Source organism: Egretta garzetta, unplaced genomic scaffold (genome assembly GCF_000687185.1).
Source record: "Egretta garzetta isolate BGI_Z169 unplaced genomic scaffold, ASM68718v1 scaffold495, whole genome shotgun sequence".
NCBI lineage: Eukaryota > Metazoa > Chordata > Aves > Pelecaniformes > Ardeidae > Egretta > Egretta garzetta.
In genome coordinates this window covers 1,062,498-1,079,260 of record NW_009259866.1, presented here as the reverse complement: position 1 = coordinate 1,079,260, position 16,763 = coordinate 1,062,498, and the positions used below count along the sequence as shown (strand labels likewise).

General features: G+C 45.3%; 1 protein-coding gene across 1 annotated transcript in view; it reads left to right on the top strand.

Moving 5' to 3' along the window:
- Nucleotides 1-328: 328 nt before the first annotated feature.
- LOC104127423 (adhesion G protein-coupled receptor B1-like) overlaps nt 329-16,763 on the top strand; it is a gene marked incomplete at its 5' end in the record, with an annotated part of 69,637 nt that continues 53,202 nt past the window's right edge. Inside the window, 4 exons of the mRNA XM_035895630.1 lie at nt 329-432; nt 1,594-1,689; nt 8,357-8,459; nt 12,470-12,620. Of these exons, the coding sequence (XP_035751523.1) occupies nt 329-432; nt 1,594-1,689; nt 8,357-8,459; nt 12,470-12,620 (454 nt within the window). The remainder of the gene's footprint in view (nt 433-1,593; nt 1,690-8,356; nt 8,460-12,469; nt 12,621-16,763) is intronic.

Below are 16,763 nucleotides of genomic sequence, written 5' to 3'. Positions count from 1 at the left end.
TCACAGCAGATACCTGATCCTCCTCTTGCAACCCATGCCTTTTACACACCTGTCTTGCCATGGATATCAGAGTTGTTACCCAGACTTAACACTGGTGTGTGCAAGAGCAGAATCAGGTAGAAAAAAAAAAAAAGATGGGTCAACCAGAAATAGATCCTGGTCTTTTTTCCTCTTTATTTGTATGTGCAGTGCAATGTGAAGGTCAGGTGAGTTGACACACAAACAGTTAGGAGGAAAGTTCTTGCCATGAAATTGAGCTGGTAGTGTTTGCTAAGCATCTTTTTTTTTTATTTTATTTTTTTTTAATGTCTTACTTTCTCTCTTTCAGAACATGGAAAAGGTGCTGGTCCCTTCTGTCACGTTAATTGTAGGCTGTGGAGTATCTTCGCTGACACTTTTGCTGTTGATTATCATTTATGTCTCTGTTTGGAGGTATGGCTTGCATTCTTTTTTCTTCTTGTTGGGGAAAGTAACTGACTCTTGATCTACATGGATCCTGGAGGTTTTGCTCTCCGGCTTTGGGTGTCTGGTGCCTGAGGAAAAACCGTTTTGTAATGAGTGGGTCCTGCAAAAAGTCGTTATGGTGGTTTAGTTGGCATTATTCTTGCCTTTTAGTGCCAGAGAAATTAGTACAGGGAAATTAGTGCCATGACCCCATGTAGTCGCATTGTTCCATTTTCAAAAGCTGTGTGCTGTTTTAGATGCCTTTGTATACCCCAGGAAACCTTGTTCATGGAGAGGTGGATGCACACTGCCTCCTGGCAGGCAGATTGCTTCAAAGGATTCCTGGTTGGGTCTTTGATAACATCAAAACTTCCATGACCCGTTATGAAAACATCTGGCCTGAAGAACTGACAGCACTTTTCAGGAGATTAAGGATGATAAACCACATGGTCTAAATAACTCCCCAACCTCTCAGCTACGTTTTGCCTTCAGATGCATGTGGGATTCCTTCAGTACATCCCATTGCTGAGAGCTCCTGTACACCTATAAGCAGGTCAGGTGCAACCTTAAATTGTATCATTTATAGAAACTGAAGTAGTTTCATAACAAAGTTTTATTGAACAAAGGCCCACATTGACTCGTGCCCTGGTTAGGTAAGTTTTGGTGGACTGTATAATCTGGAGGACCCGCAGTGTGCAAGGGATTCTCCCCCTGTACTGCACTCAACAAGGTCTGAGTTTATACTCCGAGGCCCATGCCTTTCCTAAACCAGTGGCAAACATGATGAGAGCTTCATGACTTTAAGCAAAATAAAACAAAGAAAATCAGAACCAGACTGTGCAATTGAAATGGAGTGGCTACAAAGAATATACTGTCTGGAAATTATTGGTGGCCCTTCTGGGAGAAGGGATCAGTCTGAGGCTTTTATTTTGTCAAATGATTCTTCTTAGTAAGGAGGAAAGGGTAAATTCAGTTCAGAGTTGTGAACTGAGGTAACTTGTTCTACACTTTGACAGAGGAAAGAAACCAGAGGGTAACAAATGAGCAAAAATGCATCTTTTTCTGTTGATACTGTGACAGTGCATTAGTGGCTAGTTAATTATGGCAAGTGCTCTGAGCTGAAGACTGATCATAATAACATTTATCTAGAACTCAGGTTTTTCCGTGCCTGGGGTATCATTGGATGTGCTCAAGTCCTTGTCCTCTCCTGCTTTTCCTCAGGCTGGGCAGCACTGGGCAGCGCTGGTAGGTGACTTACTGGTGTCACTGGTGTCAGGATCAAGTGGAAAGTTAGGATAGAGGAGTAAAGAGCAAGTGTTCGAGCCTCACCCTCTCTTTCCTATCAGAAACAAGTTCAGGATCTGAAACCCAAGTTCAGACATGAGGTTGAATCAGTTTGGAGCATGCCAGAGTAATTTGGAATAACATGGTGTATTCTCTTCCAGGAGTGTGCCCCTCAATATTTACTGTTATTGAGGACAGTAAAGTTAATTGCCTGCCCTGTTTAAAATATGCTCTTTTTAATTTCTCATTCCAGCCTTTGCGTTATGCCTATGCCCAAAACGATCAGCATGAATGGGGGGACGTTTATGGGAGGCTTGAATGGGCATTTCTGAGCTAGCCAAGGATGGACATGCATTTCCAAGTGATCCTGAGACCAGCTATATCTTGATTAAAGGGCTCTCTATCCTAAGTCTCTTTGTGTAAATATTTGTAAAGCATGATCAAGTGATCTCTAGAATTTCTCTTTGGTGCGCTGAGTTTGTTTCATTTCTTCTATGTAGATCATGTTTTCATGTTTTCTAAACTTCACAGCATTCCCGTGGCTGAGCCCTGAGCACTCTGTGTGTCCTTTTTATTTTAGGCATAGCTGCTGGACATGAATGTGCTGTCCTATTAATGGTCTCAGGAACATTATAGTCAAGTCAACACTGTCTTCTGGCTCCCACTTTGTTTTGCCCTAGACGTTATACGGTCTGATAGACAACAGCTGGAGGAATGCTCAGAAGTGGGGTCAGCAGTATTATTCCAGCTGTTGTTGCTAAAATACAGTAGGCGTATCAAAGTGGTCCTTTCTCACCGTGCAGAGGAGAAAATCCTCATGCCCTAGCTGCCTGGTCTTCTGTGGAGAGCAGTCACCAGAGCTCGGCTGTTTCGGGGAGCTTTGGCCAGGAAATTTCCCATTCAGACCTCTGGACAAAGGCATCTGGAGCATGCACACATAGGCTCAGCTTGAGTATGAAACACTTCTGATGAATAAGCTTACTGAGGCTGACAGTCTGGAAACTTTCCCAGAATTTTGCCCAGCTAGGGTTTGTTTATACACGGGAAGCAGAAAATAAGGGTGGAGGAGAAAGAGGCAAAGGAACATGGTAAAGAAAAGGGGGCAGAGTAAAAGGGAGGTGATCGCAGCTTTGGCCTATGTATCAGAGAGGAAATTAATTTACCCCTCCACTTCCCATTCAAAACCCCCAAATAATGGTTGCTTCTTAGTGGCACCTACTCAGCCATTGGCATGAACAGCATGAACTTTTTGATGCAAGCGATCACTTCAGACACAGCCAACTTGGCACAGCCTCACTGAAAACTGGACGTTGTTTCTGTTTGACGGCTGTTGGTGGCCTGTTGGTGGACTCACTCCAGTTCCCAGTAGACAGATGGCTGCAAAAACTCTGCTGCAGATGGTGCCTCTCTGGCCTTATTAGCAGTCTCGGCAGAGAGGTCAGTGACACAGTGGGCCATAGAAGTGGAGTGACCTTGTTACATCTCGGCAGTGGCTGTCCTGGGTCACAGCTGGAGCCACGATCTGTGTGGGGGCCACGTGCTCCACCACCCACGTGGAAAAAGAGGGGGAACTGAAAGAAAAAGATCTTCCCTCTTGAAAGAGGACAAGAGGACATGGCCTCAGGTTGCGCCAGGGCAGGTTTAAATTGGACATTAGGAAAAATTTCTTCACCGAAAGGGTTGTCAAACACTGGAATGGGCTGCCCAGGGAAGGGGGTCGAGTCCCCATCCCTGGAGGTATTTAAAAGCTGGGCAGACAAGGTGCTCAGGGACATGGTTTAGTAGTGGAATGGCAGTGTTAACAGTTTGTTCTGATGATCTTAAAGGTCTTTTCCAACCTAAACAATTCTATGATTCTGATTCTATGAAAACTGACATCAAAATGAAAAACTGGGGAGGAAAGGAACTATCCAAGGGCCAGAACAGGTGAAATGACTTAGTGCCATGTTTCTCGAAGCTTTGGTTTGTACCACTCCTTTCAAGCAGCTCCTTGACACAGTGGTGTTTCAGGAGTGCCCCAATGTGTTTTCCATCCCTGAACTCATTGCGGTTCAACAGCCTCTGGAGTCAGTGACCTTTTCATAGCATGGAGATCAATGCTTGCTATTGAATAACTCTTCCACCAGCCCATCAGCATGTGGGGCACGGCAGTCCTTTTTCACTGGCAGTGGCTGGGTGAATGCTGTATCGCTGAAAGATATCTGCGTGAGCTTTTCTCACTCACTGCCCATCAAAGCCTGAGAATTGATTTAGTGGTTGTCAATGAGCTCTCAAGGGGCTTTTAACACTTGCTTTAAACCCAGGAACTCTGCCTTTGCCGGAGATGCTGAAGCACTCCGTGGCCCTGGTGGGAGGTAGGCAGGAATGAGTAAGTGACTGCACGGAGAAGGATGTGTGTACGCACACTGAGAAAGCAAGAGTGACTCAGTGTTTGCAGATAGGAAGGGAGTGTAATGGGGACAGAAAGACAGGCTGCGGGGTTTTCCCACCTTCTCCATCTGTCTTGGTTTGCACAGGGCTTCCCTATATCCTGCCGGCCCCGGGCCAGAGCAGAAGTTCCCTAAATTTGCAGTGAGTTTTCCCCTGCTTTGGTGGCTGAGTACAGCATATTTTGATAAGCAGCCAGAGTCCACATATCAGCCAAGGGGTAGCGAGACAGCACTCTGGAGTAGCTCTTCCTTTGCTGGAGATCTCTCCTCTGGCAAACCCCACCAAGTTCTGGTTTTTTTTCCCTCTCTGATATGAGTTCCTGACATCTTTGGCCACAGGGTCTGGATAGTAATGGTGATTTCTTTCCTGCGCTGGAGAAGAGGAAATGGAAGGAACAAAGCAAGCATGGCAGGAGGCCATCTTAGCATAATGAGGAACTTCTGATTGAGCTGAAACATAACAAGGAAATGTTTGGTAGCCAGGTCGGGCTACCAAGGAGGACGATGGAAGCCTTGCCCAGGAATGCAGGATTGAATTAGGAAGGTCAGACCTCAGTCGCATTTGAAACTGGTAAGGGATGTGAAAGGCATCAAGAAGGGTTTCTGTAGGTACATCAGCACCAAAGGATTACCCAGGAAAGCGTTGGCCCATTGTTGAATGGGGCAAGTAGCCTACTGGAGAAGGAAGTATAAAAGGTGAGGGTACTCAGTGCCTTTGTCACCTTTTTTCTACTAGCACAGTTTGCTCCCAGGCACCCAAGTTTCTGTGCCTGGTGGCAGAAGCCGGGGAAGGAAATGCTACCCACTGCCAAGGAAGAGAGCTGAGGATCATTTAAGTAAGTCCATGGGACCAAATGGGATGCATCAAAGGTGTTGAGAGAGCTGGCTGGTGTTACTGTGGAGCCACTCTCTATCATCTGGGGAGGTTTCTGATGGCTGGAGAAAGCAAATGTTGCACCCATCTTTAAAAAGGGCAAGGAGGAGGATTCAGAGAACAGTTGGCTGGTCAGCCTACTCACAGCCCCTGGGGAGATTAAGGAGCAAATAGTTATAAAAGTTATTTTCAGGCAGAATGATGGACAAGAAAGTGTTTTGGAATAGACAGTGCAGATTTATTGAGGGCAGATTGTGCCTGACTGTCCTGTTTCCATTTTGTGATGGGATGACTGGTTGCATGGACGATGGAGAGAAGTAGGTGTTGTATATTTTGACATTACCAAGACCTTTAACACAGTCTCCTGTAGCATCTTTGTATCCAGACCGGGGAACTGTGCGCTGGGTTGGTGGCTTCTAAGGTGGCTTAATAGCTGGATGGAGTTCATGCAGGCTTAGAGGGTAATGGTCAAAGGTTTGAAGCCTAGTCAGGAGATGGTCACAAGTTGCATCTGACAGGGGTTGAAACTGTGGCCCATATTGTTTAATGTCTTCTTTAACAACCTGGATGATGGGGCAAAATGCACCTTCAACAGGTTTGTGGATGACGCCATATTGGGAGGAGTGACTGGTATGCTGGAGAGCTGCGCTGCAATTCAGAAGAACCTCAGCAAACTGGAGAATCGGGCTGGACAAATGGTGCAACAAAGACAAACGCACAGTCCTGTGCCTGGGACAGGATAACTGCGTGGAGCAGGATGGGCTGGGGACTGACTTGGTAATGCCTCCACAGGGGAGTTTCTGAAGGTCCTAGTGGACAACAATTTGGAAATGAATCAGCAGTGCACCCGTGCAGCAATGAAGGTCAACATTATATGGGGCTATATAGACAAGAATATAGCCAACAAGCCAAGGGAACTGATTATTCCCCCCCGCTTGACACTCTTGATGCCACATCTGGAAAAGTGTGCCCAGTGTTGGACTCCCCCAGTACAAGAGATGTCAGGATATTGGAGCAAGTCCAGTGGATGCTTAGGGAGCTGGAGCACGTGGTGGAAAAGAAGGCAAAGGGAACAAGGCTTGGTCAGCTCGGAGAAAAGAAGGCTATTAAGGAGTCACGGAGAAGTCAAACAATTTGCAGAGGTATACAGCAAAAGGTCTAGAGGCAGCAGCTGCAGCAGGAAAAAATCCAGCTGGGTATAAAGAAAAATAATCCTTCACTATGAGAGCAGTTAAGCACTGCAACAAGTCATCCAAGAGAGGTGGTGGCATTTCTGTTCTTGGTGATTTTCAAAGCGATTGGTCAAGACCCTGAGAAACCTGATCTGACTTTAAAAATAGCCTTTTTTCGGGCAGAGGATTAGACTAGGAACTCAAGAGTTTTTTCCCCAACCTAAATTATGCTGATTCTGTGATTCTACATGCCTAACCCACCTCTCGTTCTTTGGAGGTTCAGGGATCTGGGGAACAGGATGGACTCTCAGTGCATGAAGGGAAGCATGGAGGAAAGAGAGGCCTGTTTAAGGGAAGAGAAAGTCTGAAGACAGCTGGGTTATCTTCCCTTACGTTCACATACAGACTGTACTTACGGTCAACTCATTTCTTTTTTGACCAGAGGAGACTTTTGAAGTGCACGCTAATGCCTGTTGGATCATAGTGTTGCTACACAGATTTATTACATCTCATTCCCACCAGGACAGAGTCCAAATCTCTCTTTCTATCCCCTAGAAGCTGCTGACTGGAGACTTGATGTTTTACTTCACACAGTCAAAGCATAGATAGATTGATGGCTCAGTACCCTCCAGCCACAAATGGAACAGGATCCAGGTGATGCACAGCATTGTATTAGCCCAATGAAATGGGGAAATTTGGGATTGGATCAGCCATGAAAGGAACCAGAGGCTTATTTTGCAGGCAGTCAACCCAGTTTCTAGCCGACCTGGAAGCCTAAATTTTGCAGCCTTTCTGGGGTAGAGTGAGATTCAGGGAGAATTACCTATAAACCAGATTTCCATCAGACTAAGTATAAGTTCAGGCTACTTTGCATCAGTGACTTTTTTGTATCTAGGAAAGCATATCCTCAATGTTCATATTTGCAAGTAAAACAGAGGGAAGTTAAAAATCAAAGTTTTTCAGCTTTCAGTAGATCTAAAGCACAGACTTACCCTTGGCAGAACACACATGTGCAGTAAGCTCGTCCTGCCCACCTAGTCAGAAGCTCAAAACTCTGCAACCAAAGCACGACCAACTCACTTTTGCTAAAATTAGTTAATGAAATTAAATTCCCAATATAAATAGTTGATGTGCTGGAATATAGGAAATAATCCCGCATTAGCCTCCAGGGATGAGCTGGTTGATTAATAGATCTGTTTCTAATTTCTATAAGCATCAGTGTCTACTCTTCACGCATCTGGTATTCAGGCAGGGCACTTGCCGAATCACTGAGATATTCACGTGTATGAGTGTTGGTATGGTCAGGTCCTGCGTCAATCCTTGAGGACTTGCACTTTTGCAATTCCCTTGAAGGCATAAAAGTGCCTTCAAAGAAATTTTCCTCCATAGCCAGTGGTTTGAATTAATTGTCATGCACATACCTCAGCAGCAAGCTGGTGCTGGGCTGCACATTGCAAATCAGAAATGACAAATAGCTTGCTCCTGCCAGGTGCTGAAGACAACAGCTTCCTCACTTGGATCCTTAATGTCCCACACCCACAGCTGCAGTTACGTATTTGGCCTAGTTTTGAAAAGTGTTAAAGTCTTGGGGGGGGGAAGGGAAAAAAGCTACAAATATTTCTCACTTCAGGATGGGTTGTTAGGTTAAACAAAGGGGAATGCTGAATCACAAACACTTTGTTGTGAAGGTGCATGCGTTTGTAATCTGCTTTCATCGCCAGCATGCCTGTGGCTCTTCTTATTTGGGAATCTTTCCATGTGTTGCCTGTCTGTTTTCTTTTAAGCTCCTTTTCAAGTCCCCTTTTAAGTAAGCAGAACTGAAGAAGACTTGCAGCACTCTACTGTTTTAGGAGCAGCTCAGACTAGGGAACAGGCTGGCCCCTAGTTTGTTGACTCATGCTCATAACTCCATCATTGACGGGGGAGGATGGAGAGATCTGTGGGCTGAGCACTACACCCAAGCTCTTCCCCCTCCCTTTCCCCCTTGTTCTTGTCTGTTTAACATACAAGATCTGCAGGAAATGGGCAATCTCTTGCCATGGCCTTCTGTAGAGCCTGGCCCAGTGCAGCCTGCACCTGGTTGATGCTTTTCAGAGGTAACTTAATGAAGTTGTAACAGGGTGGATCTCCCTCCCCCTCTTCTCTTGCTGCAGGTATATTCGCTCAGAGCGCTCTGTCATTCTTATTAACTTCTGCCTATCCATCATCTCCTCCAACGCTCTCATCCTGATCGGACAGACCCAGACCCGGAATAAGGTAGGACATCAGCTGGGCTTTGTTTGTTTGTTTGCTTTTCCCCTGATTTAGCACTGAAATGATCCATTCAGGCAGCGCTTCCTCATTTTTCCTCCATCTGTTAATTAGCGACATGTCAAAGACATGACTAAATGGCAGATTTCAATTTTCTCTCTCGCTCTGTCTTTGATAATTTGTCAGCATCCTCGGGGCTTTGATTAAAACCAATGTGATATTTTTGAATATCTGCCTAGAGTAGCTGGCACATGGCACAGCGAAGAAACACAGTTCGTTGCAAGGCTTTAACCATTTTATTTTCCAAAAATTACAAAGAAAGACAGATTGAGAAAAGGCTTTAAAAAAAAACCACCAACACCTCAATTTTACATTTATTTCTCCAGCAACTTTTATACCCCGAGCTTAAAGTGCTTAGCAGATGTTAACGAACACAACCACAAAAAAACACCTTTTTTTGGGGGTAGGAAGCGTTGCCAGACACGCTGTGCACGCTGAAGAGACGGGGGCCACGAGGGACTCACTGCGGATCACAGTGTGACTCGAGCAGTCAAGGCAAGGCATAACGTGGCGTTTCCAGCCACGTGCACTGGTTGCACGTACACGCCTTCCCACGTTACAGACCCAGCTGGAGAGGCGCGCGTTGCCTGTGTGACTTTTCTCCAGCAAAAGTACTTTCAATTGCCCTGTTGGTGCCTGGCATAACAAATCACTGCTCATCATTAGTATTTTCCTGTTGTACATTTTCCTGCCTCCCCAAGCGCTCCAAGAATCCTAACTCCACTAAGCAAAAAAGTGAGGCAAGAAGTGTCCTCTACTACTTTTGCTGCCAAAGTCGCAATCAGAAGTCAAAATTTATTTTTTAATTAACAGTAACCGGTGACCGGCCAGTTTTTTTCAAGCATCTACTTTGGCAGCCAGAGCATGCTGTCGCTTTTGGAAAGCATTTCTGCAGAGAAGCCTCAGGGTTAATGAATCACAGAAAATCATTTCTATGGAGGGCCCTTTGGGTTAGGGCTCGATTATTATTTTAGGGAAAGCTTTCGAGCTGCTTGAGTCAGATGTGTGTAGAGAAGTGTGGAGAGATGTAGCCAGCTAGCTCTGCTCCTATTAAAGAAGTGCCCTTCAGAAATTAACATTACAAAGCAGAGCTTTCTTTCATGGCCAACATGGTTTTCTCGGGGCAAGAGGTAGAGAAAGGGTGAGCTAAGCTCTTGCTTTCCCTGCGTGCGTTGTCTGCAACCCCAAGTTGCAGAAGCTAGGAGCTTCTTTCTATAGAACACTGAGGGACGGTCAGCATGGCAAACCATGGCTGGACCTCCTCTTTGGTTAGTCGTCTTCACCCCAGGACAGCAGGCGGATGCCTTCACCCTCTCCCACCCCCTTCAGAACACAGTTGTGAGCCCAGGTTCTCCCTCATGCTTTTTCTCACATTACTCTGGGTGTTCACTGTCAGAGCTGTTAGTGGGGATTCAAAGCTCCCGGCTGCGATTGCATGAGGCAGATTAGCTCTTTGCACATACATATGCATGAAACACCATAAATAGAAAGGTTATTCTTGGATTTCCGCTCAGCCATCTAGTAAACAGTCTCTGGCGGGGAACAGAGAAAGAAAACTATACAGAGAAGAGACGAAGAAGTGTAAATTAAGAATTTATTCACATTCAATTATTGATAATGGAGAGTCTTAAAATGTGGGTGATTGATTTATAATTGCAGTTATTCTGGGAGAATTTCTACAGTATTAGTTTCCCTGGAAATGCCAAATTTTCCCTTGATTTCCATCCATGTAACCTCAAAGGCAAGACTCCACGCCTGGATTTGCTAAGCTTTTTGAAGATGAAAGGCCTGGGAAAAGGCTAAAAAAATTACAGTCAGCAATAATGTGATACAAAAGAAATGAATGCTGCATGAACTGGCCATATCTCAAAGGCATGGCGATGTGCTGCAAGGAAACAGATTTCTCCTCTTAAAGGAAAACAAGGGCTAATGGCCTTGACAGACTGACAAGCTCTGCTAGATCTTTCTGCAGCAGCTTGGGACAGCACATCCCTGTGCTTAGGCCTTCATGGAGATTTTTTTTTTTTCCTTGCAAGGAAGGAAAAACCTGCAGCAGAGGTAGCAGAAGCAAATATGTGCCTGCCTGTCAGCTGGCCAAGTTCACAGCCGGGCTTCGGTTGAAGCAATGAGTTTATGGTGGCCCAGCTTAGATGTGCGTATTTCTGTTGTGCTCCCCTCCTCTCTTCTCCTTCCCTTTCTATCAAAACTACCTGATGGAGAAAAAATACCTAGAAAACTTAACTCTCTGGTGTGAAATTGGAAAGCAAAGTTTTTTCTCTCCCCTTTACAAACCGCTGGCAAACTGGGCAGCACCATGTTGGTGCAGAACAAAATCAAAATGGTAAAATGAATAGCGTTGTATCTGATGTTAGCCAAAAAAAAAAAAAAAGTTCTAAAATAAGTCTCTTAAAATACTTTCTAGAAAGCATCCTGTGTTTGTAACTGTTTTATGTAGGTTTGTAAGCTGATGAAGTAGTAACCACCTTTTTAGGATTCTTTTAAAAGGTGAAAATTACTTGAAATTATCATAGTGAGCTGTGTTACTGGTACTGAACTGTCATCCAGAATTCATTTAGAGGCAGAATACCAAGGGGTTTGGTGTCAGTTACAAATACAGAACAAAAAAGACTGTTCCTGTCTCAAAGAACACATAGCATTGCCTTTATTCACAACCTCTGATAACGTCGGCTTGTGCCAGTGTATGAGTCGAGAGCAATACGATAAAATCATGAAAAAAGACACTCTGTGCATGAGAGCTGTGTTAAAAGATGCTGGTGGATGAAAAAAGAGGAAGGTTCATTGACCGTAAACCCGAAGTCCATGTTTCCTGATATAACTCAAAGCAGAGAAATTCTTCATTATGAACCTCCCCCTCCCCCTGCCCTGAATGCCTTAAGCCATTTTTTTCATCCAGAGTCACTTTTAAAGTCGACTTGCTCTCCCTTCTCCTTGGGAGCCACTGGAGTTTCTTTCCATCATTTTCTTCTTGAGTACATCGATTCAGGGTTTCCGACTCGCAGATGGTGGAAATTAAGCACAGCTCTGGCAGAGTTAAACAGAGCGGCACCAATTTGCACCAGTGAAAGGTTTGGCCTTGCTGAGTTAAAAACAAAGACGAGCTTGTCAGCTTTCCAGTCCATCTCCCTGGCACTACAGGGTTGTTCTTCATAATGCATTTGCTAGTACTTTCCCCAGTTTAATTTTAAATGGCTTAAGCTCCCTGCATTTCCCTTGGGAGATTTCCCCAACGAGTAGTAGAGCTCACCATTATGAAATTCCTTCTAACGCAGTTCCTTTTTTTTTTTTTTTTCCTTTTTTTTTCCCCTGCCTGCTAGTAGTTATATGCTCTTGGACAATTCCGCACCTCTCATATTTGCAGTCCTTACCAGCTCCTGGCAGCCATGGCTTCACCCAGCTCTCATGGCTTAACTCTTTCACTCAACGATCCTTCCCTGGCAGGGACACCATCTAAATTGCCTTCCTCTGATTTCATTTCTGCAGCTTGGCTGCCAGTGACATGGTGCTTTGCAATCCTTTTGAGCTGAGATTAGTGCACGGCTTGCTAACTGCTCCGTCCTCCCGGAAAGGATCGTGGCAATGGTTTTGATCATTTGGAAAATAAATGTATCTCGCTGAAGCCAAGGAAGCACCAGGATGGGGCATGAGCTCAGACTTCAGCAAAAGTGATAACCATGGGCTTATCTTACAGCTCATGCTTAAAAGCAGCTGATTTCCATGCAGTACTTAAATTTGAAGCAAATGCTGTCGTCCTTTGCTAGGTCAAAGCTTTTGGGGGAGACTGCCTCCTCCTAAAATGTCTTTTCACGTCCTGATCTCCATGACCTTGCCTTCCAGAGCCTGGTTTGGAAGCATCTCCCTGTGCCTTCTGCTCTCCTACGTGCTGCTCTCTCCGCCTGCTGCTCCTCTCACGTGTCTTCCTTTCCTCCTCTCTCCAGGTGATATGCACGCTGGTGGCGGCTTTCTTGCACTTCTTCTTCCTCTCCTCTTTCTGCTGGGTGCTGACCGAGGCTTGGCAGTCCTACATGGCCGTGACGGGTCGGTTACGGAACCGCATCATCCGCAAGCGCTTCTTGTGTCTCGGATGGGGTGAGGATCCTGGGTCTGCGGAGCAGGTCCCCTGGGGTGGGGGGGAACCGCTGTCCCTGCCCTGGGATGCGGAGCAGAACGGCTCTAGGCTACAAGAGGGACTGATTCTCTGCAGAACCCTTGGCAGAGGGTGCTTGCAACCCTTTTGGGGGTGACAAGAAGGGCTGAGATGGTTAAAAAGAGCATGAGCAAGACTCGTAAATCCTGCCTGCTGCCCAGTGCGCCCAAAGGTCACACAAAATAGATGATTTGAGAGGGGCTGAGTTTTCAAAGTGGGTGCTGGGCGTGTTTTCTCCTGGGTTTGAGTCTCTTTCTTGCTTTCTCTTTTTCCCTCTCTTGCCGTCTCCTTCCATGTGCAGCCCGGAGTGAAGCAAGCTCTGAAATCCCGTCTCCATGGCAGCAGGGCCTTTCATAGACAAATAAACTATGAGACTGGTGCAGATGCTTGTAACTAATTTTTCTCCCTCTGCCTCTTCTGTATGTTTAATTTATTAGCCTTAAATGATGCATTCTGTAGTAGAAAACAAACACAATCCCGTAACCTGGGCTTTCAAAGCAATAACAAGCGTGCATTTGAAAGGCGCAAGTGAACAAAAAGTTGCTCAAAAGCAAGCAGGCAAAAAAGAGAAAGGGAGAGAGAAAGCGGTGTGCGTCTGAGCTGTATTAGTGTCTCGTTTTACTACTGAAGTCAGGCATTTCACCCCAGGCAAGATATTTCTGATGCTTACGAGGCGCCCTGATGTGATTTATTCTGGCACATCAAGAGCTGTCCTCATTCCAGCACCTGCAGCCCTTTAACTTTTCACTCCTAGCTTTTGCTTACGAGAGAAAATAAATTGCGGTCTCAAAACACAGCGTTTGTGTGTAAGCAGGAGCGTAGCTGCATGCGTGCAAAGCACAAGGCTGCGTGTGCCTGTGTGTGTTCATGCATATGCATAAGCGTTCTGTGACTCAAGGAAGATCAGGGATATCGAATGCAACAGACTAATAGCTTTTCTAGGTAATAAAAAGGGATTTTTTTCTGATTTGTAAAAGCTGGGACAGATGGGCATGTTAGCCAAGGGAATATTGGATGAGCGACGTTCACATTTGTAGTCTGTACAGATTAAAAAAAAAAAAACCACAAAAAAACCCCACCCTACATGTGTAGAAGCCTAATTTGCACTGCTAGTAAAATGTAGTCATCTCTGAGGTAGGATGCACTGGCTGATAAATGATGCATAATAACCATTTGGAATAGGTTAGGACAAGAAATGAAGAACACTCTCGCCTATTAAGGCAGCAAGGGAATTTCTGATATTTAGCATCCTCCTAGACTTCAGCTGTAGAGCTGGGATTAATGGCACTTCTAAGAGGAAAGAAGCCGAAAATACGTTTTAAAGAGCATAATTTGAAATAATTAGCAGAATTCACTTTGTCATGGGCTGATTCTCCCCCTTTTCCCACTTTGCGTATTAGCATTTCTCTAAGCCCTTGTTCTAGATGTCTTTGCCAAGTTCTCAGCTGCTGTCAGCTGTAGCTCATTGAAGCTACAGTGGTTTTCATCAGCACTGAGGTTTATTCCCTGGTTTTTTGTTCTCCTCTTGGGTATGCAACTTTGCCTTTCCCAAAAAGAGTTTTTAGCATTTAGAATTTTTTTATTGTTATTTAGAACAGACAGACAAAGTGTTCCCTAGAAACAATTCAGTCATCATATTTAGCCCCAGTAAAGAAGAAATAATTTTGTCAGTCTTTTTTACGACCATGTCATAGTTTCCACAACTGGATTTTTAATGCTGCCATAGCTCAGGCTCTGAGTGGGTCTTCAGTTGTTCATGATTTTTATGGCTCTTGGTAGTTATTAGCAAACAACCTTTTATAGTGGGACATGATGAACACATGACCTGATTCTTCCCTGACCTGGCAATACAAAACTCTTTGAAACAGGTTTCTAATATAGAATCATAGAATCGCTTTGGTTGGAAAAGACCTTTAAGATCATCGAGTCCAACCTTTAACCTAACCCTGCCATCCCACCTCTAAACCATGTCCCTAAGCACCTCATCTATCCTTCTTTTAAATACCTCCAAGGATGGGGACTCTACCACCTCCCTGGGCAGCCCATTCCAGAGCCTGACAACCCTTTCAGTGAAGAAGTTTTTCCTAATATCTAACCTAAACCTGCCCTGGCGCAGCTTCAAACCATTCCCCCTCGTCCTATCATCTGTTACCAGGGAGAAGAGGCCGACCCCCACCTCACTACAGCCTCCTTTCAGGTAGCTGTAGAGGGCGATCAGGTCTCCCCTCAGCCTCCTCTTCTCCAGACTAAATAACCCCAGTTCCCTCAGCCGTTCCTCGTATGACTTGTGCTCCAGACCCCTCACCAGCTTGGTTGCTCTCCTCTGGACATGCTCCAGCAATGCAACATCCTTCTTGTAGTGTATGTTTATTTGGAATTGGGAATGTAAAATTCACTTGTTGCAGAGAGACCCCAAAGCCTTTCCAGTGACCATGTAGCAGAAGTGATTGCCTGGACGCTGAGACAAACCACACACAGCATATGGAACCAAACAGTTAGGAATAAATTCCTTTCAAACAATCCAAAAATAGATTAAAAGTTTGGGTTTTTTTTTTTCAGTCTAATCACATCTACCGTGATTAGACCGTTAACAGCTCTCCCAAGGCGGAGGATTACAGCACCCCTCATTACGATGCTCTGTGGCTTAGCTACCATGGCATAACTACCACCTTCAGTAAATGCTGCTTGTACAGATCCATTTTCAACACGAGCTGAGGCTCCTACCCAGGCTTGGTACGAGCCAGTCCCTGTAAGCTGACGAGTTCACAGCCTGAGGCTGTATTTCTGCATAATTATCACGTCTAAGAGAAGCACTTTGCGAAGAACAAGGTGCTATTTTTGACGGAGTCTTCACCAACTTCCCTCTCCCACAGGGCCTCTTGCATCAAGCCATACTCCTGAAAAAGTCCTTTCACCTCTGGTTTCTTGGCGTGCTTGCCATGGGATGCCATATTGATGGCATTGTAGTGAATACAGCGCCCAGGATATATCCAGATGAGGTGTCAAGGAGGCTCAGCAAAAGGACCAATAGTCAATTAAGGGGGGGGGAAAAAAAAAAAGAAAAGAAAAGAAAAGAAAAAAAAGAGCCCTCTTTTAAACTCACTGCCTGTTGGTTTTGGACTGATCAAACTTGAGCTGTGCTTGGAAATCTCATATGGGAAGAGAAACACTTCCTTTTATGATAACTCTCAAATGCTGTATATTCCAGCCAACTCGGCCTTACACCTCCCAGCTGGCTGCAGACCCTCACTATTAATCAATCTTGCAATGATTTGTAGTGCTGAGTGACCGCCTTGCCAGCAGGGTTATTGTTTGGATGCTGTGTCTGCACATCCCTTCGATCTACAGTGTCTTCTGCAGTCACCTGCCATGACCTCTACAGCACACCAATTAGGGTCTTGTCAAGAAGCCCTAATCCTAGCTGGCTACTGATCCTGCTAATTCTTAATGGGATTTGCCCATCTTCAGCACTGAGACAGCTTAATTCATCACGTCACAAGGAGGAGGGCTATAAAAAGCCACACTGAGACCTCCATAGCTGCAGAACCAGATGTTACTGGCCAATATCCAGACATTTCTTTTGGGAAAGAGGAGAGCTGGGCTGGGGCTAGTGAACCAGAAAAGTACCCAGTCTCCTCCGCAGATCCTTGAGCAGTTTATCATGGCAGGGATAAGAAAGATCAGAAGACTATTAGCAAACTGTACTAGGTTGATTTGGGTCAAGCTGCATGGTGCTGTGCTTTCTGTTGGTATGTAGAAAGGGGTTGATAACACACCAATGTTTTGGCTACCGCTGAGCAGTGCTCCAACAGCATCAAGGCTGTCTTTCCAGTATTTCCCCCCTACCAGTGGGCTGGAAGGGGGCAGGATCTTGGGAGGGGATGTAGTCAAGACTCCTGACCCAAACCAACCAAAGGGATATTCCATACCATATGACATCAGCTAAGATATAAAAACTAAGGGAAAAGGAAGAGGAGGGGGGGCATTCGTCTTTTATGACATTTTGTCTTCTGGAGCAACCGCTATGCACATTGAAGCCCTACTTCTTGGGAAGTGGAGGACGGTGCCTGGTGATGGGAAGGAGG